This window comes from Poecilia reticulata, linkage group LG5, assembly GCF_000633615.1.
Source record: "Poecilia reticulata strain Guanapo linkage group LG5, Guppy_female_1.0+MT, whole genome shotgun sequence".
In the NCBI taxonomy this organism is placed as follows: domain Eukaryota; kingdom Metazoa; phylum Chordata; class Actinopteri; order Cyprinodontiformes; family Poeciliidae; genus Poecilia; species Poecilia reticulata.
The window spans coordinates 5,170,126-5,190,968 of NC_024335.1; the positions used below are offsets into that span (position 1 = coordinate 5,170,126).

The 20,843-nt window shown below is 37.9% G+C and overlaps 4 protein-coding genes across 9 annotated transcripts; 2 read left to right on the top strand and 2 right to left on the bottom strand.

The window, feature by feature from the left end:
- The first annotated feature begins 302 nt into the window (after nt 1-302).
- rbp7b (retinol binding protein 7b, cellular) lies at nt 303-1,233 on the top strand. Its single transcript, XM_008408684.2, has 4 exons — nt 303-437; nt 571-749; nt 842-943; nt 1,094-1,233. The coding sequence occupies exons 1-4, from the start codon at nt 365-367 to the stop codon at nt 1,142-1,144; spliced, it is 405 nt and encodes a 134-aa protein (XP_008406906.1). The 5' UTR covers nt 303-364; the 3' UTR covers nt 1,145-1,233.
- A 1,200-nt stretch (nt 1,234-2,433) lies between these two features.
- Nucleotides 2,434-4,701, top strand: cenps (centromere protein S). The gene is made up of 5 exons (XM_008408682.2): nt 2,434-2,608; nt 2,709-2,832; nt 3,699-3,732; nt 3,842-3,908; nt 4,044-4,701. The coding sequence occupies exons 1-5, from the start codon at nt 2,579-2,581 to the stop codon at nt 4,155-4,157; spliced, it is 369 nt and encodes a 122-aa protein (XP_008406904.1). The 5' UTR covers nt 2,434-2,578; the 3' UTR covers nt 4,158-4,701.
- Nucleotides 4,702-5,736: 1,035 nt separating this feature from the next.
- tardbpb (TAR DNA binding protein b) lies at nt 5,737-11,752 on the bottom strand. Of its 5 annotated transcripts, XR_533676.2 has the most exons (6): nt 10,982-11,751; nt 9,473-9,636; nt 9,232-9,381; nt 8,965-9,135; nt 6,653-7,743; nt 5,737-5,914 (listed from the first exon to the last, which is right to left on the bottom strand). XR_533676.2 is itself a non-coding variant. In XM_017304887.1 (5 exons), the coding sequence occupies exons 1-5, from the start codon at nt 11,220-11,222 to the stop codon at nt 7,252-7,254; spliced, it is 1,215 nt and encodes a 404-aa protein (XP_017160376.1). In that variant the 5' UTR covers nt 11,223-11,752; the 3' UTR covers nt 5,980-7,251. The 5 variants fall into 5 exon arrangements, 4 of the variants coding, with proteins under 4 accessions (XP_017160376.1, XP_017160377.1, XP_008406902.1 ...); XM_017304887.1 differs by lacking the exon at nt 5,737-5,914 and having other exon boundaries at nt 5,980-7,743; nt 8,965-9,132; nt 10,982-11,752; XM_017304888.1 differs by lacking the exon at nt 5,737-5,914 and having other exon boundaries at nt 5,980-7,743; nt 8,965-9,132; nt 9,241-9,381.
- Nucleotides 11,753-13,404: 1,652 nt separating this feature from the next.
- Nucleotides 13,405-20,047, bottom strand: gnb1b (guanine nucleotide binding protein (G protein), beta polypeptide 1b). Of its 2 annotated transcripts, none has more exons than XM_008408679.2 (10): nt 19,887-20,047; nt 19,768-19,806; nt 19,560-19,666; nt 19,411-19,474; nt 17,584-17,746; nt 17,403-17,469; nt 17,102-17,303; nt 16,783-16,999; nt 15,939-16,054; nt 13,405-15,122 (listed from the first exon to the last, which is right to left on the bottom strand). In XM_008408679.2, the coding sequence occupies exons 1-9, from the start codon at nt 19,941-19,943 to the stop codon at nt 15,948-15,950; spliced, it is 1,023 nt and encodes a 340-aa protein (XP_008406901.1). In that variant the 5' UTR covers nt 19,944-20,047; the 3' UTR covers nt 13,405-15,122; nt 15,939-15,947. The 2 variants fall into 2 exon arrangements, with proteins under 2 accessions (XP_008406901.1, XP_008406900.1); XM_008408678.2 differs by having other exon boundaries at nt 15,912-16,054; nt 19,887-20,046.
- Between the last annotated feature and the right edge of the window lie 796 nt (nt 20,048-20,843).

Consider the following 20,843-nt stretch of genomic DNA (forward strand, 5'->3'; position numbering starts at 1 on the left):
AGTGGAACAAAAACCAACAACTCTTTTGATTGAAGTCAAATTCCTTTTACTTTGGTTAAAACACCAGCCTGGTAATTTTCTATTTCACCCTGCAATTTGCAACGTTTCTCAGGCCTGACCTTTGGCCGAGCCAAATCCACTTTAACACACCTGCAGCCTGTTGACGTTTAATCAACAGGCTGAAATGTGTGGCACTGTTGTGTTCTTTCATGAAGGGAGTTGCCTCATATTATGCAAAAACTACTTCTCTTCCTGTGTGCTTTGAATAAAAGAGGCGAGCATTGCAACGCCCTGCCTCCTGCTGACGCTATAAAACATCCAGGAACTCACACTGCCAAGCTTTCACGACAGCCAAACCTCCAAAATGCCTGCAGACTTCAATGGAACATGGGATATGGTCAGCAATGACAATTTAGATGGCTACATGATTGCACTTGGTAAGGGTTTCTTCTTTTAAATACTAGCTCGATGCATTAGCTGTGTGGATGTCTTAATTTTTTGTCAAATTAAGTGTTAAAAAAAAGGCTGTTATGGATGATTCTCTAAATTAAACTGGTTTGTGTCATGCAGACATTAACTTTGCAACACGCAAAGTCGCCTCTATGCTGAAGCCTCAGAAGGTGATCAAACAAGATGGAGATTCTTTCACCTTCCAAACTATCTCCTCAGTGTTAAAGTATGAGTGCGTCTTCAAAATTGGAGAGGAGTTTGAAGAGGTGACCAAGGGCATGGACAACCGCAAGTGTCGGGTAAGTGAGCAAGTAAAGTTTAAAACTTTCAAATCTGCATAAAATTGAAACCTACAGAGAATTAATAGTGTTTTCTTTTACACCTCTACCAGTCAGTGGTTAACTGGGACAACGATAAGCTGGTGTGTGTTCAGAAAGGAGAGAAGAAAGACAGAGGCTGGACTCACTGGATTCAGGGAGACGAGCTCCATCTGGTATGCTGGCTCACTTTTTGCAGATGCATTAGTCCTGTATGCCATATTTAGAATTAACCCCTTTACTTTGCTCTACTGGATTATGATTTTACTGTTTATGTATGGAAAAAGTCCTACAAATTTGATAAGATTTTCATTTTTCTCTTTCAGGAGTTGGCCTGTGAAGGTCAAGTGTGCAAGCAAGTCTTTAAAAGGATGTGACCCTGACTTTGAAGATAATGGCATACCTCATACATGTTTTCATCATGAGATGAGATGCATGCAAAATAAAATAAAAAAAGCAGACCAGAGATCTTGATTTATTTCAACACTAAATGCAGGAGCTTTGCATTTTTCTCTTTTTAAAATTCCATTATCAGAAGGCACAAAACAAACATACTGTAGGTAAAACAAAATTATTTTTGACTTGACCGGAAGTGATGATGAGCAGTAAACTGGGAGTTTTTTTTCTTCTTGAAGATCTGAAAGAGTTGGGAGGGAGGAGACGTCCCCTTTCAGTCAAAAGGTCACTTCCTGCACAAAACAAGTCTTTCCTCAATGTGTCTTACACTAGAACAAGTCAGAGTGAAGAGATTCTACAGTGATGGATCTACAAAACTATGTTCTAGCTGCACAAGCAGATAAATTTGACTGATTAGGATGATGGTAGCTACTGCATAACTTCCAAAGTTAATCTAAAGAAAAAAGTACTGCAAAAACAAAACTCATTAACATGGTGTGACGGATGCAAATCTTGCGTTCCTTTTTATTGCTCTCGTATGCAAAGCAGCCATTAAATTTTGAGGTCTGAGTTGACAAAAACAAAACTCCTGTCTTCCCTGAGAACTTTATTGTATAACCAACTTCAAAAGTCCTAAGTACCCTACCATTTTATGTTGACCAGCATAACGGTACTTGGGGAAAACTTTGTAAAGTGAAATCACTTGTAAAAACGTTTGAGACCCAGTTACTGTAAATTATTTTATAAACCTTTCAAACCCGCTTGAGTTGGCTAACTTCTTTGTTATGGCTCATTTAACATCCCTTTGGGATCAAAGCAGCTTTGAATTTGAATTGTGGGCTGGTGCTCGTTTTGCATCAGGGCAGATATGACCTTTCAATGCAACCAAAGATGCTAACATATGTAATAAAAGTAGAGCACCAACTGAATTATACACGGACTGCAATTCATATCGAGTAGATTCACTGACCGTATAGTATCCACATATTTTAAGTATACATTCAAAGATGTTTTTATTACATCAAACTAGTGTAACATTTAATCAACAATACCTTTCTAAATTTGGATTACATCCGAAGGTGGGCACCAGCTCCCCACGAATGGGTATTATTAAAGGAAATCCAGTCCGTTAACAATAAATGTAAGCCACTTATCATGCAGACAACACTCGGACAGCGTTGAATGTGACGTACCTTGTAGTTCAGCATTAGGGCCACGTGGGGGCGCTGTGTAATTTCTCAACTCAGATTTTGGAGTCGTTGGTTTGTGCCGCGAGTTTTTGTTTTTGTCAGCGTCTAAAAAGTTCAGTTAGCAACCAGATAAAGCCATGAGCTAACAGTACGCTTCAGCCCGCCATAAATCTGATTTGTTCGACATTTTGGTTATTTTCAAACTTATCTCGCTGCAGCTCAAAAATGTCAGTTGACAAAGAGGAAACTCGTCAGGTAAGAGACATTTTGTTACCATTACCACTTGGCCGGGGGTAGCTAAGGTTGCATCAACACCCCTCTGTCAAAGTTTGTAATGAGTTGTTTTTGTATTTAGAGGTTGAAGGCAGCGGTTCATTACACGGTGGGTCGTTTGTGTCAGAAGATCGGAGAGGAACACCGGAGGGAGTTCAGCCGACAGACCATAGCAGCCATAGCCGAAACGACATTCAGAGAGTGCGGTGAGTTTCTGAATCATACAGTGCGACTTTCACACACCACCGCTTTATGACTTATTACGGAATAAGTCATACAATGTTCCACTTTTATGTAGCCCAACCTGCCAAACATAACCTCTAAACTAGGGATGTCCAACATGTGGCCCGGGGGCCATTTGTGGCCCTTGCCCCACAAGCAAAGAGAGCGATTTTTACAGACAAAATCTTCTTACACGTTTTCAGATACGAGTGTTTTCCTTTTATTAGCTATGTTTCTCTTTTCATTGATTGCCCTAAACAGCAAACACTGCCCCGTTTGTTTTGCCTTGCATAAAAACACTGACGCTTGAGTTTTCTCAGCCTTAGCAGCCGACAGCGACAACACTCAAACATCTTTTTTAGGTTGCAAACTTGTGCTTTTTTTAAAGCTATTTCACATTGCAACCACAATGTATGGCATTTTATTCTGATAGACCAATAATTCGTTAATTGTAATTAACTAATTGTAATTAATTAATTAGGTTTGGTTGGTATCTTCCATTGTTTCAATTTTCACTAACTGAGATCAAATAAAGCAAGAAATGGGGGATTGATAAATGTAAAATGCCATCCTTGTTACCAATAAAAGCAAGGATTTTACATGTTACCTCAAGTTTAAAATGTATTGCAATTAATGCAAACATCACAAGATCCTGTGTGGATCCAACATTAATGATCTTCTATCTTCTTCCAATGCGAAATTTGGCTCATAATGTTGAATTTTAACCTCCAGAATGTTTTTTTACGTTTTGAAACTCCCGTCACAGTTGTGATGTAATACTCTTTTGAGTTTAATAAATAAAATTAAATGTTGACAGAAAACATGATGTAATGGTTTTCCCTCTGTTCAGACATCTTTGCCAAGGATCTGGAAGCTTTTGCCAGGTAAGGCTTTCCGAAGCTCAACCATTTTAAATATCCAGGGTTTTATTCCTCTAGTAAAAACAGAAAAACTTTATATTATGACTGCTGTGTTGTTTTGTTTTATCTCTAGACACGCCAAAAGAAGCACAGTGTCTGCAGAGGATGTAAAACTTCTAGCCCGCCGCAGTAGTGCTCTGGTAGGTTTGGGAAAAATAACCAAGTTACATGATTCCTTGTCACACTTTCAGTATGCTACAGTTGTACATGTCATAGATATACACATATTCTACAGGAGACGGCACATTTTTATTGTTTCATTTGCCTTTATTTAGTCCAACCACATACAAAATAAAAGTGAAGAACTGGCCCAGGAGCAGAGAGATTCCAGAAAGAAGAGTACAGTGAAGAGGAAGAGCAGAGACACCGAGGAGGAGAGCAGAGAATGAGGACAAGACATAGGGAAGCCTGAAGCGGCTCACTTTGTGCCCAACATGCATAGAAAAATAAGAGCTTGACCAGAACAAACTGCTTTAATGAACTTTACAGAAACAAGACTGATGTAAAGCTAAACTCGTCTCAGGAGGCGCCGAGTTGGCATGAAGTGACGAATGATGAGCAACAAAATCTTAAAAGAACTGTTCATGTAACATTTACTGTGACCAATAAATCCTATATTCATCTGCCTGGTTTGGGTTGCTAAACAGACCATTAAATCCTCTAAAATGCTGTTTGACGTGCCGACTAAAGGCAGTTTGCCCCTTCACCATTTTGTCATGACTGGTTCACACACAAAAACCTATTAAATGGTGGTTAAGCTTTTTTTTTTTTTTTACAACAAAACCCCAAATAAACATGTATATTATTTACCTTAATATTTTCTGTAATTATATTTAAAAAATGTGGGTTTGGGGCAAACATTTTTCCTAAATATGCAATTTTGGTCCCTGATCAAACAAAACACTACGCAGGTAAATATTTATTGGAAATAAACATTTCTTTAAAACAAAAACACTAAAAGAGAAGTTTCAGTTGTAAAAGCAGGTATGAAGTTTCCCTAAGGAGAGTAAAAACTGATGCCTGGTTACTTTCTGTAGATTTGAAGGTTTAAAAGCAACCAAAACTGCAGAAGAAAGAAATGGCGAAGGGGCGAAAAGGAAAGTACCCGCAATTAAAGTAAACCGTCTGCTTTACAATTTTAATTTAATCCATGCATAAAGCTCAATATTTATAAAGCAAAGTAGAGATGCACCGAGACACTGGCCAACTAATCTTATTTCACATCTGATCTTTCTTCTGATTAGTAAAACTAACAGATCACACAGAAAAAAACTCTTCTCTAAGACTGTTGGCTATTCTCAAAGTCGGGTTTTTTGGGGGGATTTTGTGTCCAACAATCTAAGTGATATAACTTACTAAATTTGGATTTAAAAAATGAGCTCGATAATTTCCAATGTAATATTTTCAGAAGGCCAATTCTGTGTAGAGAAAAATTTAACTATGGTTTTGGTTGTGTGTGCTATTTGTTTCATTTATCGTTTTCCATTGTTAGTCTGGATATTTAAAATGTCTTCCAGTTCCAGTGTCAAGAGTTGTTTAAAAATATATATTGTATTTTTGAGAACAAACATTTATCGCAACTACTACTAATGCCATTTATCATCCAGCAAAATGTATCTGGATGATCAATTTTATTTAGGTTGCTTCTTTTTGGGGGGTAAAGAAATCTCGTAAGAGAAACAGTTCAATTTTCTTTACATTCAGAAACTTAAAAGACTAATTTGTCATTCTTAAATCTAAAATAAAAATATGATTCTGGGAAAAAAAAGTATATTAGTAGCAGTAGGTCAGAGCTTAAAAAAATTTGATGGAAATTCAGCAACTGCATCTCAGATCGGTGCATCTCTACAAACAAACAAAATTGTCCAAATGCAATATTTATATTTCCTTTAAATCATTTTAGGAGAAAACTGATAAAAGCCAGATAAACTGGGTGCATGTTTGTTAAAAATAACTTACCACAAACCGTCAAAGTTGATGGTTATAATTGGGAATGTGCTCTAAAAAGCCAACAGAAGCAGCAAAAGGACAGGTACTACCCCATGTCATGTCTGAGAAGGCCACACACTGAAAGTGTTGGAACTTCCATCTTCTTCCTTCAGGTCAGGGTTCAAACGGAGACCTCGACCAGCAGAGCCCAAGGTCCCTAGATATGTGAATCGAATTAGATGCTTTGGATTCCACAAACCGACTCAAGCAATATCAGCTAAGTAACTATTCAAATGAACTTTATTTAGAGAACTCCCTTCATTTGACATGTTTTTTTTTTTTTCTTTTTAAAAACACCTCACAAACAACAAAGAGCTACCGGGCACCATTGGACACACACGTCTCCACGTTCTCACATCCTCACTCGCGGCCCCCCAGAGTCTTCAGCAGGTGTCATCCACATCAAGAACACGCTTACAGATCAGTTCAATTAACATGAAAGCACACACCATACAGCATTCAAATCGGATAATATAAGCAAATACAAATATTCATCACAACATTCCACTACAGGTTTTATATTTCTGCACTTAGACATACTTAGAAGGAAGGAAAAAAACTTGCAAAGAAAAAAAAAAAAAAAAAAAGGAAAAAGGGACAAATCTTGAAGTACTAATTAAAGAATGTCCATGTTAGGGGGGGAGGCGCTCGTCGCATCCGCAGCTTCCACTCACACACTCAGAAAAGCAGTCAAATTGGGCTCTACCACCGCACAACCAGTCCTTTCCACGCGTCTCTCTCCGTTCGCTCACTCATAGCTTCACTCCTCGCCACAAGCCATCCTCAATCGCACTCATCAGTTCTTAAAATGTCAGTTGCGCAGTTCTCTCCAAATTTTCTTTTTTTTTTTTTTTTTTGCTCTAAAAAAAAAGTGGATAAAAGTGAAAACACCCACCGTCTCTTAGAACATGCGGAGTGAGGCCGTTCTTTGATGGCATAGCATTTACAGGTGGGAAGAGGGAGAATGATACGGGTATCACCCCAAGAATGCTGCCAAAGAGGAGCTTCGTCGCGGGGAAATGGAAGAGAGGTGAACTGCAGAAGAGATTTCAGTGAAGGCTTTTCCACAGAACTTGACTGCAAATAAAGTTGCACTTTAAAAAAAAAAAAAAAAAAAAGACATTTAAGTTTCAACCAGATTCTTTCCAATGCAAGATTGCCTCTCAAGCCGATGGTGAGAAAAGCCGGATAATGGTGAACCGCAGACATTCATGCATTTTCTAAATGGGCATCACATTTCACAATACATGCATTAGAGAATCCAGTTGAAATGGATACAAACAAACAAGACAGCAAAAATAGCACTTTAGTCAGAGATCCTGGTAAACAATTCACTTCAACAGTTCCTAAATTAAATCTTTAGCATTTTTTTTTCTCCAAATGTACAAAACGTCTTTCACCAAAGTGTTTAGTTTTCAGATACGCATCAACACCAGAAATAAACTTTTGAAAAGACTCATCTCTCTCGCAATACTTACCATGGAAACACTTAACTTACATACCCCACCCAGAGGACTTTGACTCCATGCTGGACCCAAACCCTGAGCTAAACCCGCTGCCGCTGGTCGTAGAGTTTGACCCTGAGCCCCAGCCCAGACTGGCCGAGCTGGTGCCGTAGTTGCTGTTGCCTGTGCTGAAAGACTGACCTTGGTCCCTGCTCGAACTGGTCCCACTAGAGCTGCTGCCTGACGTGGACGTCTGCTGCTGGCTCGCCAGCATACCCATCATGCCCCAGCTACTTTGCAGAGCGGCCTGAGCAGCGGCCATCATGGCGGGGTTCAGGCTAAACGACCCGAAGTTAGCCAGACTACTGTTAGCGCTGCTCCCCAACCCACTACGGTTGCTACCGAACGCCTGGGCCCCGAAGCCGTTTCCAAACCGGGCCGTACGGTCAAACTGCCTATTGCCGTGTTTGGGCTCAGCGTTTGAGATGTGAACACTGACTCCTTTGATGATAAGGTCCTCTCCACAGAGAGACTGGGCGACCTGTCGGGTCAAAACAACAACAACAAAAAAAAAAAAAAACAGGACTTAACCCCTTACACGCATCATCCGTTTCTGCTTTTACGTACTTTAAATGTTTCAGCTCAAACTAATTTTAATAGAGAACGATAACCCAAAAAACCAATCCAAGCAATAAGTAAGAGCTCCATGCTATGAGGAATTATTTTAATTATATGTAATAGTTAGCAGTAGGTTTGCTGGAATAAGCAAAAAATCAATTAATTGCATGATAAATTAAAATGAGCTCAATAATTTCCATTTGTATGGAACCATCTCAACCATCTCTTTTTTTGAAGGACAATTTTGTTTACAGAGACTTCATTAATTATTTGGTTATTTAAAATCTCTTCCATTTCCAGTGTTATATGTTCATTAGAATCTAAAGTTTATTGAACTTTGAGGATTTGTTCTTGGATTACCATGATACTATTTGAAAGTGATCTCTAAACAATTGCAATAATTTCTGGGATCCAGTCCCTTTAACTGTTAGTTTGTCACATTTTTTAAATGCTGCAACAGGCTGCATCAGGTGTAACATTGATGCAACTTCTCAAAACAATTAGTTGGGTTGTTTTTTGTTGGGGGTTTTTCTGAGTCAAGAGTGGAGTTTAACTTGTCTAGTGTCAACGCTGAACCTTAAATGAGAAATGTGATGTCTGCGGTGCTTCAGAGGCAGATTTTTGGTTCTTTTGTTACGTTCTGGATGAGATGTTGATGTTGATGAAGCGTTGGACCAAGTTTAGTTGGCCAGATATTTCTGAGAAGGTTTGCTGACTTAGAAAATGTTTTTGTAATTCTTACAGGATTGATAGATGCTAGTAATTTTGTTTGTTATTCTTGAATTTCTTTAGTTGGAGTCATGAATTGTTGCTTTTTAAGACCCGCCAGCCCCCACTTCCTGGCTCCAGACAGGTTGTTTTTATAAATGCGTCAGTTATGGAGGTTCTTCAGTAATCAAGCTTTACTACGGCTTGTGAAATTGACCTCTGTTTTGCAAAAACATCGAGTTAATCACAATTAACATACAAGATATGTTTAACTCTATTAGGAGCAAAACTAATTTGAAAACTACTTTTCTCCTCTGGTTATTGTTGTCTGACATTAAAACCAGTTTAATGAGCCGAAACATTTAAGATTGATCGAAAAGCAAAACAAAACTGAATCAGACATGAAGAGATATTTCTTTTGCATTTAACACAGTACCTGATCATCTGCAAATGTCACAAAGGCAAAAGCCCGGAATGGTTTGGGGATGAAGACATCTGTGACTTCTCCATACTGCATGAAAAACTGACGAAGGTCGTCTGTGGTCATGTCCTCTGTGCAGCGTCCGACAAACACTTTCCGGCTCCTCAGTGGCTCATCGGGACCCTGCTGTAAAGAAACAGCAGAGGGGGGAAACGTAAATGTTACAGTGTTGATAGCGGATTTTTTCTGGCCAATATATGCAGCTATGTGGATGGACATTACCATATTCACCTTCGAGTTAGGAAGCTTGCAGTCACACCATCTCCCATCAATCATGTGGCGCTGGGAAATCACTTTTTCCTGAGCTTCGTACTCTGTGAATCTCACAAAACCAAATCCTTTGGAGTTACCAGTCTTAGCATCTCGTTTAACCTGAGAGAACAGTAATCAATAATAAACACATATCCACATAAAAAGCTGTTAAAAACTGCAGTTTATCAAACAAAACCATTACGGGACGCACCTGGACCATTATGACTTCTCCAAATGTGCTAAAGTAGTCTTTCAGGTCCTGTTCAGTCGTTTTCCAGGGCAGGCCCAGAACAATCAGGTCAGAGGTCTTCATGTCTCCCCTCTTCATCTTCACAGCCGAAGAGGCATCAATTTCATCCATTTTCCTTTTGTTATCTAAAATTAAATACATAAATTAACCTTGAACAGACATAAAAACCTATTCTCTTCTGATTCATAACTGTGATCACGTTATCTGACACTTTTTAGGTGAGCTTACAATCAAATAGAAATGTTTATTCGATGTTTATGAACAAAGGCCGGATTTAGCAAGTATCTGCTTGTTTTATGCAATCTATACCTATTACCATCTATAATTAAAGGGCTTTATTGGCTCTGTTGTACCCAAGTGTTCCCCAATAAGAACTTGTGTTTTTGTTCCAAAACCCTTAAAGGAATAATTGTAGTCATTTAATTCAGGCTAACAAAATTAGTAGCTATGTAATGTATTTCACACATTAGTATTTCATATTTAAGCTGGTCCTGTTTTTTTTCTCTTCATGATGCATATTTTTGACTGATGGGGCTTTTACTTTGGAGCAATAGTCCAGAAAATGTTATCTTTCAACCTTTGTACCGTATTGTAAAACTCAATCACCTTTGCAGCTATATTAACTTTATTTAGCGGATTGTTTATTTGATAAAACATTTGTAACATTCAGTCACAGAAGATTCACAAACCATGAAACAACATGCAGAATTTGGCTCCCCTGGTTTGTTTTCAGCATCTCTTACTAAATTTGGACTAAATTACCCTACACAATCTTTAAAGCACCATTGTTGGTCAGTGAAACATTTATGTTTATATTAATTTAAAAAAGTTTCATTACCTTAAAACACTGATCTAAGAGTTTTTAAATGTAAGCAAATGAACCCCAGTTTAAATTCATTCATTCATAACTTAAATCAGTGTGGAAAATAAAAATGATCAAACAATGTAACTGGACAAAAACTGCTGTGTTATGACACTTTAAAGATGAGACATTTTGAATAAAAATCCAAGCTAAAATACCACTTAGTATTCAAAAATTCTGAATTTAAATGGTATGTTATGTACTGCTATGGTGGCTGTAGTTCAGAAGATTTTCATATTTATCCAGACTTTCGCAGCTATATTAACTTTATTTAACTTTATTTAGCGGATGGTTTATTTGATAAAACATTTGTAACATTCAGACTTTCAAAGTTGTTCAACTCTGATAAATGTTGAACAAAGTTGTAACAACTTGTGACCTTTCAAGAGGTAACATTTTTGAGACCTTCAAATTTCACTGGATGATTCATGAAACTGTGTCCAGTTTCGGCTGCTCTGCTCTAACTTGGAGGGCGTGGACAAAAATAAGTCAACTTTTTCTTCACTCCCGACTGCGGGGAAGCAACACTACGAATCAAAATAAACAAAACGTCACTCTGTCACACATAACAAAAATGTATTTATATTTTATAAGGTTTCCGTGTTTACCTTTTGGGTAGTTTACTACGTATACAACGTTGCCCCATCCGTTTTCTGGCGCGTGCAGGACCCCCTCCACGAGACGCACTCCACGCATGCACTGGGACACGGGGCTCCTGAACCGCAGGCCGCACGCCCCTGGAAACTGAGCCGCTACTGTTGACAGCAGAACCGTACCGTCGTCCTCGGCCGGGATCTCCATAGGCTCCTCGTTTTCCTCCTCCGCCACCCGAATGTACCCCTCCGCCATTCTCGTATTTAAGAAAAAAATTGTTTTCTGAATGAAAACAGAAAAGCGGTTAGCCCCCTGTTTGTCCGGCTAACCTTAGCTGATGCTAACAGAACTGAATCAGTCAGCCCAGTCTGTTGATTCTGTCTGAGGGAGAAAAACTTCTCAACTTAACGTCTCTTCACACAACCACGCCACGATATGTTTAATACCAACTTTCTTCAATAATTCCCGTAGATTGTGCTACAGGATGAACATCAGCTTTGTTCTTCCTTTGTTCGATGCAAGACGGGACAGCGATCTGTGTCGTCAACACCGGATGATAACAGTTCCAATGTGCTTCTCCACCGGCGGGAACAAACTTGACAAAACTATTTCCCCTACAAACTAATGTTCGAAAACTGAAAAGGTTTCAAAACTTTTTCAAACGACTCGTCTCAACTCACAAGTAAAGCAATACACTCGGCAAAGGTGAATGTTTTTCCACGAGGCGAAAACAGACGACACCAAGTAAGGCCTTCCAAAATGGCATGGGCTAAGCGAAGCAGGAACTACGTCACTTGGTTGGGCGGTATCATTTTTAGGAGGGATACTTTTCTCTACTCTGCGTCGTTAAAACGACAAATCAAAATATCTGTCGATACCTAACGAACAAATCGACCATTAGATGTTGTAAAAATGCTAATCTATTACAGCATGTTCATGGCTGTGATGAACTACACTGCAGATAGTCAGTTTGATTTGTTGTTTCGTCCCTGGACATGGATCGTTCAGGCAGAGTTTTTTCATCCATAAAGACAACTTCCGTCAGTTGGTTTGTCGGGAAAGGGAAGATGGCGGTTGTCCGCACAACCTAGTAAAGCATTTATATTTGATCTGCTTCGTTAGAAACCACTCAGTTTGGCATAGTTGTCATAAATACTTTTTACCAGACTAAAAGAAAAATAAATTATTAATTTATATTAAAGAAAAACCTATAAGATTGTTTTAAAGAAGAAAAAAGTGTGAGGACAAAGGTTTATGTCTAGAGACAGATTGCAATAATAGGTTAATTTTTACATTTTTATTTTTAATAGCTTTAAATATTTTTAAAACCATTTTTAAAATCATTTTTTAATATGTATTCACATGCATAACATGAGAAGAAACTCATTTTATAACCATCATACCTGCAAGAATATTGAAGTTGAATTATTTGTTTTTATTGTTTCTAATTGTTTGAATTCAACTAAAATGGGAATCAGTGATTTTGAAAAATAACCACTGATACTTTTTTCCAGGCCACAAAACATGCAAATATTAGTAGGCATATAAAGTGCATAAAATGTGTTGTTTTCTTAAGTTTGTCAGTAGATGCCAAACGCATGAAGCTGCTGCTTAACTGGAAAGCTTTGTGTGAGACTACTGAATTCTAGGTGTACTAAAGCACCTTATAGTAGAGCCTTCCTCCCAGCAGGTGTTAGACTCTATAACCATAAATTCAAAATATAATTTTTCTTCTTAATTCAAAACACTTGGCTTGATCTTAGAATCAAGCCAAGTGATCTTAAACTGGCCCATGCACATGCATGGGCCAGTTTTCAGTAACAAGATCAACAATATTTTTAAAGAGCTTTAGTTTCAAAACTGTTAAAATTATCTGCCTCTGCGGTTTAGTCATTTGCATTAGATGTTTGAAAAATTCCAGTGTGGGTTTTCTCAAACTGCTGATTAATGCAGCACTACCTCACTGTCACCTGTTGCTTCAGAGAGAAAGCTGCTAAGATGTTTCCTCTCTCAAAAGAAAAATACTATTTGGAAATATTTTTGGTGTGGAAAAACAGTCAACCACAGTCCTAAGAGTAAAGCGCCACTCTTTTCAGCATAAAGGTGCTGTGATTATTTGTATATTATTTTTTGCAGCATAAGTAATTCTTGATTTTCTGGTTAAATTAATTGATGCCATTTTAAATCCAGGTTATGCAACTCTCAAACTTAAACATCCTGATGCCCAACAAAAAATTAAAGACAATTTGAACAAAGCTATATTCAAATATTTTTAATATAGCTATAGTTTCATAACTAAAACTAATGTTATGAAAGCTTAACTTGTGCATTATTAGCATTACCCTTACAGAAGGAGTTGTGTAAAAATAGAAAAAGGCTTAGTGGTTAAAAATAACTTGCTATAACTTGATGAATGTGAACGCAAAAACATGTAAAAGTCGATTAAAGATTTTTAATGCACCAAAAGAGATCTCAAACAGCTTTTTATTACATTTTCAATCAATAACAGTACAATTTAGTACAGTATCTATCTTGCATCCAGCTCACCGTGGAACACCAACAGACTGAAATGAAATACAAAAAGTGGAAAGGTACATAAGGGTGCAGAGCTCTATATTATCAATGGAAAGAGAAAAGGAGAATCCATCTCAGTTGAATCGCATTTTCACTTGTGGCCACACACGAATACGTCACATTTATTGTACATCATTGCAGAAAAAAAGAAAAGTGAAAGTATCTCACAACCTTAACAAAAGTGCTTCTGTATACAGTGAAATGGCATTCAGATGCTCCGATTTTCAGTTTAAGACCAAAATAAAAATAAAAATGTACAAAAGTTTTAGTATGGACAGTATGTGAGGACATTTTTGTTCCATTGAGAGTGAAGATTGGAAGGAGAGGATAGATTTCTCACAATGATTGTTATAATTATTTTTTTAAAAATGGCATCAATAGAACTGGTAAGCATAATTTACACTAAGTATGAAGTTAATATCAAGCCTTTCATCATTCTTGCCAACTCTGGTGCATAGCATTACCAGTATTAGTACATGATGTATGCAGAGTTTGAGCCAAAAAAATGGCCTCTATTAAGTTCAATCAATAGGTTAACTCTCCTTTTTGGTAACAAAAGAAAATCTAGGATTTTTTGCACCATTGAAAGCAAGTCTACAGCATGCACATCTAAATTAACTCATGGCAGACAAAATTTTATGTCTCAACTTAAAACATCAGACCATTATTTTCAGACATTGATTTGTACATTTCATTCACAGAGTTGTAACTGCAGTCCCAAGCAAAGGAAGTGTGTATTTAAGTCAGGTGAGGTGTTTCACTCAAAGTGGACACAGAACACAAAACCCCTTCTATATAGTAAATTCAAGCCATGCCTTATTAAACTCTGAACCTAAATCACTACCCTACCCTTCCCCACCAAAAGCCAAAAAGGCATGTACAAGAATCGAGGGGTTTAACTGGATAGTTTTCCTCATAATAACTCCGTTTGTACTGGAATGAGCATTCATAACTTATAGCATGTGCCTGGTTAATTAACAATGTTATTAGTTTAGAGGCGAAGCTTCATGTGCAAAAAGCCGTGATGGAACAAAAACAGCTAGAATATAAATACATCCTGGACATTTTCGAAAGCTGCTCGTGTAATATGATCCAAGCTTTTACTTCTGCATGTTTTTTTTTTTCTCTCATATGATTTTTACCTGGATTACAAAGACAAGCTGTAATTCAAACATATCTAAAACCACTAAAGAAATATGACAAAGAGAAAAGCCATCAAGAATAATAAACCATCAGAATAGAAATCTTAAAAAAAAAAAAAAAAAGTTAAATAATTTGTACAATTACACTCCAACATTTGCTTTCAAGACGCACACATTTGCATGGGATGATAGTGTTGTTTTCTCTTTCAAGGTAACATAAAATGGTCCAAGAAGGAATGCACAAGTTTCTGATTTGATACCACAGGAGATCCTTTCTTAACTAGGTGATAAACAATTGTGCTCTTCTTTGTGTAGGAAAGGCATTGGTTTCCCTTCGTTTTTGTGGTGTCCAAGTCAGTTTAAACAGTGTTGAAGATGACGCTGTGAACATTCTCAAGTTGTAATGGTCTTCCAGTCAACTTTGGAGTTAAAAGAACATCTGGGGAACAAAGAAAGACATTTTGAGAAACAGAAGAAGAGAGAGTTGTGTAGAAACAGGGGAGCAGAATAGCAAACAGAGACGTTTATGCCCGACAGCTGAGCAGGCCCATGAATTCTCAGAATATTTATCAAAGTCAAGATAAACTAATCGTCTTCAATTAGAGATGCACCGAGAAATCAGCTGGTGATCGGAATGGGACGATTCTGTGCCTCTCCTGCCCTGACCGGCAATCAGCTGGTCAGAAACTCAAAAATCCAACTGATCCATTTACAGTGAATGAACTGTTCTTACGTGCCAACAGGAGTGTGAAAACTGCACTTCTTAAGGATGGTCCCCTGAGGCATTTAAATGAAGTCAGAGCAAACTGCTGCAAGAAGCTATATACAAGGAACCTTTGCTATGTCTTTGCGGTTCAAAAAGCTGAGAGAAAGACAGCAAGACCTCCAGCTGACAACAGGAACACTGAACAAAGTACAGTAAAGTCTGAGCTTTTAGTTCTCCGTCATAAAATTTTGGAATGCTGGCAGCCTTTTGGAAATTTCAGAGTTCTATTCTATAGAGATTACACAGAAGTATTTTATGGAGCAACATGTTAATAGCAAACATGACACTTTGGCTATCATAAAAATTAATGTCCGCACAATAAAGGAAGGCTGGCAAAAGGTAGTTAAAACAATGTTCCTAAAGAAAAACTGGAATCTGATGAAGTTAGTACTGGCAGGTCAAAGCTCAACAAAAAGCAGAAATAGAAAGTCAGCTACAAAATTCTGAGCGGTGCATCTCTACCTGTAATGCAAATACGACAAAAAGAACCTTCAGGCTTCAATTCCAGATCTTCAGAAAACTGTCCCAGGATCCCGTTGCGACTGCCATGCCATCGTCAGTAACTCCCAGGCAGCTAACGCGGTTGTCATGTCCAGCCAACACACCTTAAAAAAAAAAAAAAAAAAAAAAAAAGAACCATCAGTTGTCAGGTCTGACAGAACAGTGTGGTGCCACACTGACAGGTCAAATGTAATCACTTTGGGAGTTTATTGACTTTGTCCTCAGCTCAAATCTTCAGCAAATATCTGAATTTCTTTAAAACAAACTTCTTGTCATACAACTCCAGCACAACTACATTTAAATTACTGATAGTCTAAAGAAAGTACAATAAGTCTACTTCAGGAGCAGAATTTTTACTAAACCTTAGTGTGGTAAATCTGAAAGCATTTTTGACCTTTTAAAGTTTAAAATTTTTATTAAGTAATTTAAGGATTTTCTGAGACTTTAAAAGACCTCTGGAAAAATGTATGGTAAAAAAATTAACCTGTCTAGAAACTTCCTGTGACCTTAAGATGCTTTAAAGAAACTTGTTTCACAGCTGTGATTCCGGGTTTCTTCTGCATGTTTTAGGCATTTCCCAGCTGCCACTCCCACAACTTAATGAATGGGTGATCAATAGGCATCTGTGGCATCTGCTAAGGTAGTGCAAGCCTTTGAATGAAGCGTGAGAACCACTGTTCATACTGTTAGCCAGCCTGCTGACAAAGGGAGAACTTCATCTTACTGCCATTAAGATGGCTGCTGCCTAATGCAGAATATTAACTCTAAAACATAATGCAATGAAAGAGTCTATTTGAGACAAACCTGTTTAAGACATTGCCCAGTTACTCACCAGCACGGTCAGCTTTTAGTGTGTCCCACACATTACAGTTGAAGTCATCATATCCTGCCAGGAGAAGGCGGCCGCTCTTGGAGAATGCAACAGAGGTAATGCCACATATGATGTTATCATGAGAGTAGATCATCAGCTCTTGATCAGCTCGCAGATCAAACAGCCTGCAGGTGGCGTCATCAGAGCCCGTGGCAAAGGCGTTGCCATTAGGGAAGAACTGAAACGTACAAATGCAAATATTAAAGCACGACAGCGGTACATAACTTGGCCACATTCAGAATGTGCATTTAAAAAGTGAAGCAGAGCTTAAACAACTTACACAGATAGCATTAATGTCAGACTCATGGCCAGTGAAAGTCTGCCTGCACATCCCCTCTCGAACATCCCAGAGTTTAGCAGAGGCATCGCAAGCACCAGAGACGAATGACCGAGTGTCGGGGCTAAGAGACAGGCTCATGACATCACCTGTGTGTCCAGCAAATGTGGTCGTCTGCTGGCCTGTCTCGATGTCCCAAAGTGCACTGTGAAAAATAGCAAGACAATCAGACTGTTTTCTGTTCCCTTCATAGGAAAATACTTTGACAAGTTAAGAGTTTCTAGCCATTTCCTTTTTAACTTACCAAGTGGTATCTCCAGAGCTTGTAACAATCTGGTTGTCGTCAAGAAAGCGACAGCAGGACAGGTATCCTAACAGTCAAATAACCAGCAGATAAATTTGATAAATGACCCAAAAATCCGCTGTGGTTTTATGTAAACCTATACTTGTACACAAATACACTGTATTCGTGAAGCATCCTATACCTGTATGTCCTGCGAGCTCACGGCTCACACGTACATTCCCCTCACGTGTTTTCAGGTTGTAAATGGAGCAGATGTTGTCCAAGCCACCACAGGCCACATAGTTTCCTGAAGGTGCATATGCACAAGTCATGACCCAGGAAGATCGAAGTGGAATGGCATGAACCTGCAGAACACAGCAACACACACAGAAAACTGTTAGCTCAGAGAAAATGCAAGTTTCAAGCATGAATTTTATGTTTTTGATGGAGGAAAAGATAGAAATTTAAACAGATGAGAAACTTCCATCCATCCATCCATTTTCTTGACACCCTTGTCCCTCAGTGGGGTCGGGAAGATGAGAAACTTGTTTAACTTTAAACAAAAGGAATGGCAGTAAAAAAAATATGCAGAACTGAACTAATCTCAGTACGGCTAAAGTTTTTCCTACAAAATGTGACTTCACTTTTATAATGCAGCAACTATTACTGAAAATCAACACTAAAAAAAGAAACAAAAAACTTGAAATGAGATTTTAAAACATCTGAAGAAGGTATACAAGATGGGAAAGGAAACTTTCTGATCATAACTCTATGCCTGCTGAGGTCGTCCTGCATTGACGCCTGATGGCGTAGAGGAGGAGTGGCCATCCCACAGAGGCCACAAGTCCTCAACTCGGCCATCTGGGGTTCAATTCCTACCCAGAAACCTTTGCTGCATGTCTACTCTACCTCTACCCATTTCCTCTCTAATCTGCCGCAAATAAAAGTCACTAATGCCAGAAAAAAAAACAACTTAAAAGGGTATTGGGCAGAGTTTTGACCTTGATTGGTACTGACCAGTCAGAGACTCAAAATCCTCTCTAAACCATCAGGTGACTCAGATAACAATTAACTGTTACTTAAATTCAAAGCCTCCGACTAAGTGATGTTCGATATGAGAGAAAGCAAAGATTTGTAGGCGACATGTCTGTGGTTAGATCAGGCTGAGAGAGCAAAACTTAAAGCAGATAACAGGAAGGTTGAATAAAGTACCAGAAAGTCATTCTATGGTTAAGAATTTAAGCTTTCAACCCGTTTGGATTTGGAAATATTTGCTGGCCTGTCTCGATTTTTGGGAAATCTTTTGCATCGTCTTCAGGAAATCCGCACAGTTACTGTAGTTTTAATAATGATGGCCATACTAACGCAAAGGCTATAACTGTCAAACCTGCTGCCTTTTGATATAAAATGACAACTGCTATCTCACACTCACTGCATGACATCGTTTTTCCTCCTATTGTGAATAATTAATGACTTCCATCAGCAGGAAGGCTAGTAAATATACTCTGAATGCTGCTTTAACATGTTCTTGTAATACAGTTGTTTAAAAAACTGGCATAGACATAAATTTAAAGTAGATCAAAACTTGACATCAGCAAAACTGCTTGTTGCACCTTAAGGAAATAACTCACTTTTATGCTTAAGCAAAGTGTACAGGTTAGAGAAAACTGTACACCAGAATAACAACTAATATTTTATTACACATTAAAAACAAACACATTTGCTGTGAGTTTACCTCAAAAGCATTTTAATGTACTAAAAAGAACAGAAATTAAAACCCAACTCATCAGTTCTGTTTTAAGGACTAAAGTATCGGCTTCAATACATAAAAAACGGGTGTTGCAGTATAATTCTTTTTTTGCTTGGATCAGTTCAAAGAACCACCAACAAACTAATTTTCTTCTACTGAAAGAGGAACATACTTATTTATGGAATTAAAAAAATCAATTGTGCAAAAAGAAAAATCACTGATTTGTGCGTCCATACTGCTGTACATTTCATTTTTACTGTATCCTTAGATAAAGCTCACCTTGTTTGTGGTATAGCTATCCCAAATAATGAGTTTTCCATCTTGAGAGGCGCTGACCAAAAGCCTAAAAGCAGGAGCAGGAATAACATTAGACAGCTGGAAAAGGATTTCAGCTAAAAATCAGTGTTTAGAAAATATCGTCGACGTACCTGGAGTCTGTCCCCCAGTGCATGGCATAGATTTTGGCCAAATGACCCCGCAGAGTTCGTCTTGTACGCATCTGGATTCGGCCAACGGCTTCGACATTAGCTGTAATCTGCAGAACGTTACAGACTTTTGTTAGGCTCAGAATAATCCACTGAATTTTACCTTATTCACAATGAATCTTTCTGAGCAAAGCACTCTGTCAGACGTTACCTGTGATAGTGTGGCATCTGCACATGCTTTTCTAGCATCCTGGAAAAAAGAGAATTTAGCTTGTTAGCATACATCACATGCGCCAACTTCTATATGGACAACTGAATTTTGTTACTTACTCTTATCTGATTTTTGAGCTGCTCTGCCTCTTGGCGTAACTGGTCCAGTTCACTCATCTTATCCTGCTTTTTTAATTACCTTACTCCAACTACCGGGGCACTTGTTTATCTAAAAAGGGACAAAAAAGAAAAGAGGAGAGAAAAAGGTGAACATACACAATCAATCTATTTTTTTTATTTTTTATTTTTTTTAAAGAGCAAAAGCAACATTATATTTAAAGTTAGTTTAGAAATCTAAAATGCAAAATGGTAATGGCCCAACAGCAATTTTAACCAGCAGACAGAACAAAATGGGCAACATACTGCTCCCTGTTCAACCTTATAATTCTGCTGCAATGTCGATGTGTCCTGACACACAATTCAGATCAGCAGACAAATCCTGTTAAGGCATGACTTTCCTGTGATCCGAAAAGCAGTCATTATCCTGTTGACCTCAATCCCTGGGATAGTCAGAATTTTCGCCAAGTGATCAATAAGCCACTTATATTAATACAGCACCAAGAGGACGTCTAAATGTCCATCTAATAAAGTAAATATATTCAATTCAAGCCATAAAACTAGTTTCTATACTTATACTAAACCAACTAATGTCTCATTTATCAAAAGTTTAGAACACAATTAGATTGGCTTGCAAAACAAAAGTATTTCGCTTAAGATGATTCTTATGCAACAGCTCATTAAACTGTATGACAAAAAAAAAATATTTAAAAATCGGAAATCCCTAACAGTATTTTTTATTTATAGGTAGTCACAAATTACTTAAAGATTGTAATTATAATTTAATACAGCCTTGTATTAATACTACTACAACTGGGAACACATAATTACAGTCCATTGTTTTTGATTATTAATATTTAAAGCCATCATTCATGGCCCTCTGCCAGAGTTGATGGATTTTCTGACAGTGGGAAACATTAAAATCTATGAATGAACAAGAATACATTTTTTATATATATA

What these genes read in the sequence shown, in the direction of transcription:
- gnb1b (XM_008408679.2), bottom strand. Translation starts at nt 19,943, where the DNA reads ATGAGTGAACTGGACCAGTTACGCCAAGAGGCAGAGCAGCTCAAAAAT. An exon ending in ATAGCTATACCACAAACAAG is followed by an intron (nt 17,747 to 19,410) that starts GTGAGCTTTATC and finishes TGTGTTCTGCAG; the next exon opens with GTTCATGCCATTCCACTTCG. An exon ending in ACTAAAAGCTGACCGTGCTG is followed by an intron (nt 16,055 to 16,782) that starts GTGAGTAACTGG and finishes TTTTTTTTTAAG; the next exon opens with GTGTGTTGGCTGGACATGAC.
- rbp7b (XM_008408684.2), top strand. Translation starts at nt 365, where the DNA reads ATGCCTGCAGACTTCAATGGAACATGGGATATGGTCAGCAATGACAAT. An exon ending in TGGCTACATGATTGCACTTG is followed by an intron (nt 438 to 570) that starts GTAAGGGTTTCT and finishes TGTGTCATGCAG; the next exon opens with ACATTAACTTTGCAACACGC. An exon ending in AGGGAGACGAGCTCCATCTG is followed by an intron (nt 944 to 1,093) that starts GTATGCTGGCTC and finishes TTTCTCTTTCAG; the next exon opens with GAGTTGGCCTGTGAAGGTCA.
- cenps (XM_008408682.2), top strand. Translation starts at nt 2,579, where the DNA reads ATGTCAGTTGACAAAGAGGAAACTCGTCAG. An exon ending in ACAAAGAGGAAACTCGTCAG is followed by an intron (nt 2,609 to 2,708) that starts GTAAGAGACATT and finishes TTTTGTATTTAG; the next exon opens with AGGTTGAAGGCAGCGGTTCA. An exon ending in CCCGCCGCAGTAGTGCTCTG is followed by an intron (nt 3,909 to 4,043) that starts GTAGGTTTGGGA and finishes GCCTTTATTTAG; the next exon opens with TCCAACCACATACAAAATAA.
- tardbpb (XM_008408680.2), bottom strand. Translation starts at nt 11,222, where the DNA reads ATGGCGGAGGGGTACATTCGGGTGGCGGAGGAGGAAAACGAGGAGCCT. An exon ending in CGTAGTAAACTACCCAAAAG is followed by an intron (nt 9,637 to 10,981) that starts GTAAACACGGAA and finishes ATTTAATTTTAG; the next exon opens with ATAACAAAAGGAAAATGGAT. An exon ending in CTAACTCGAAGGTGAATATG is followed by an intron (nt 9,136 to 9,231) that starts GTAATGTCCATC and finishes GTTTCTTTACAG; the next exon opens with CAGGGTCCCGATGAGCCACT.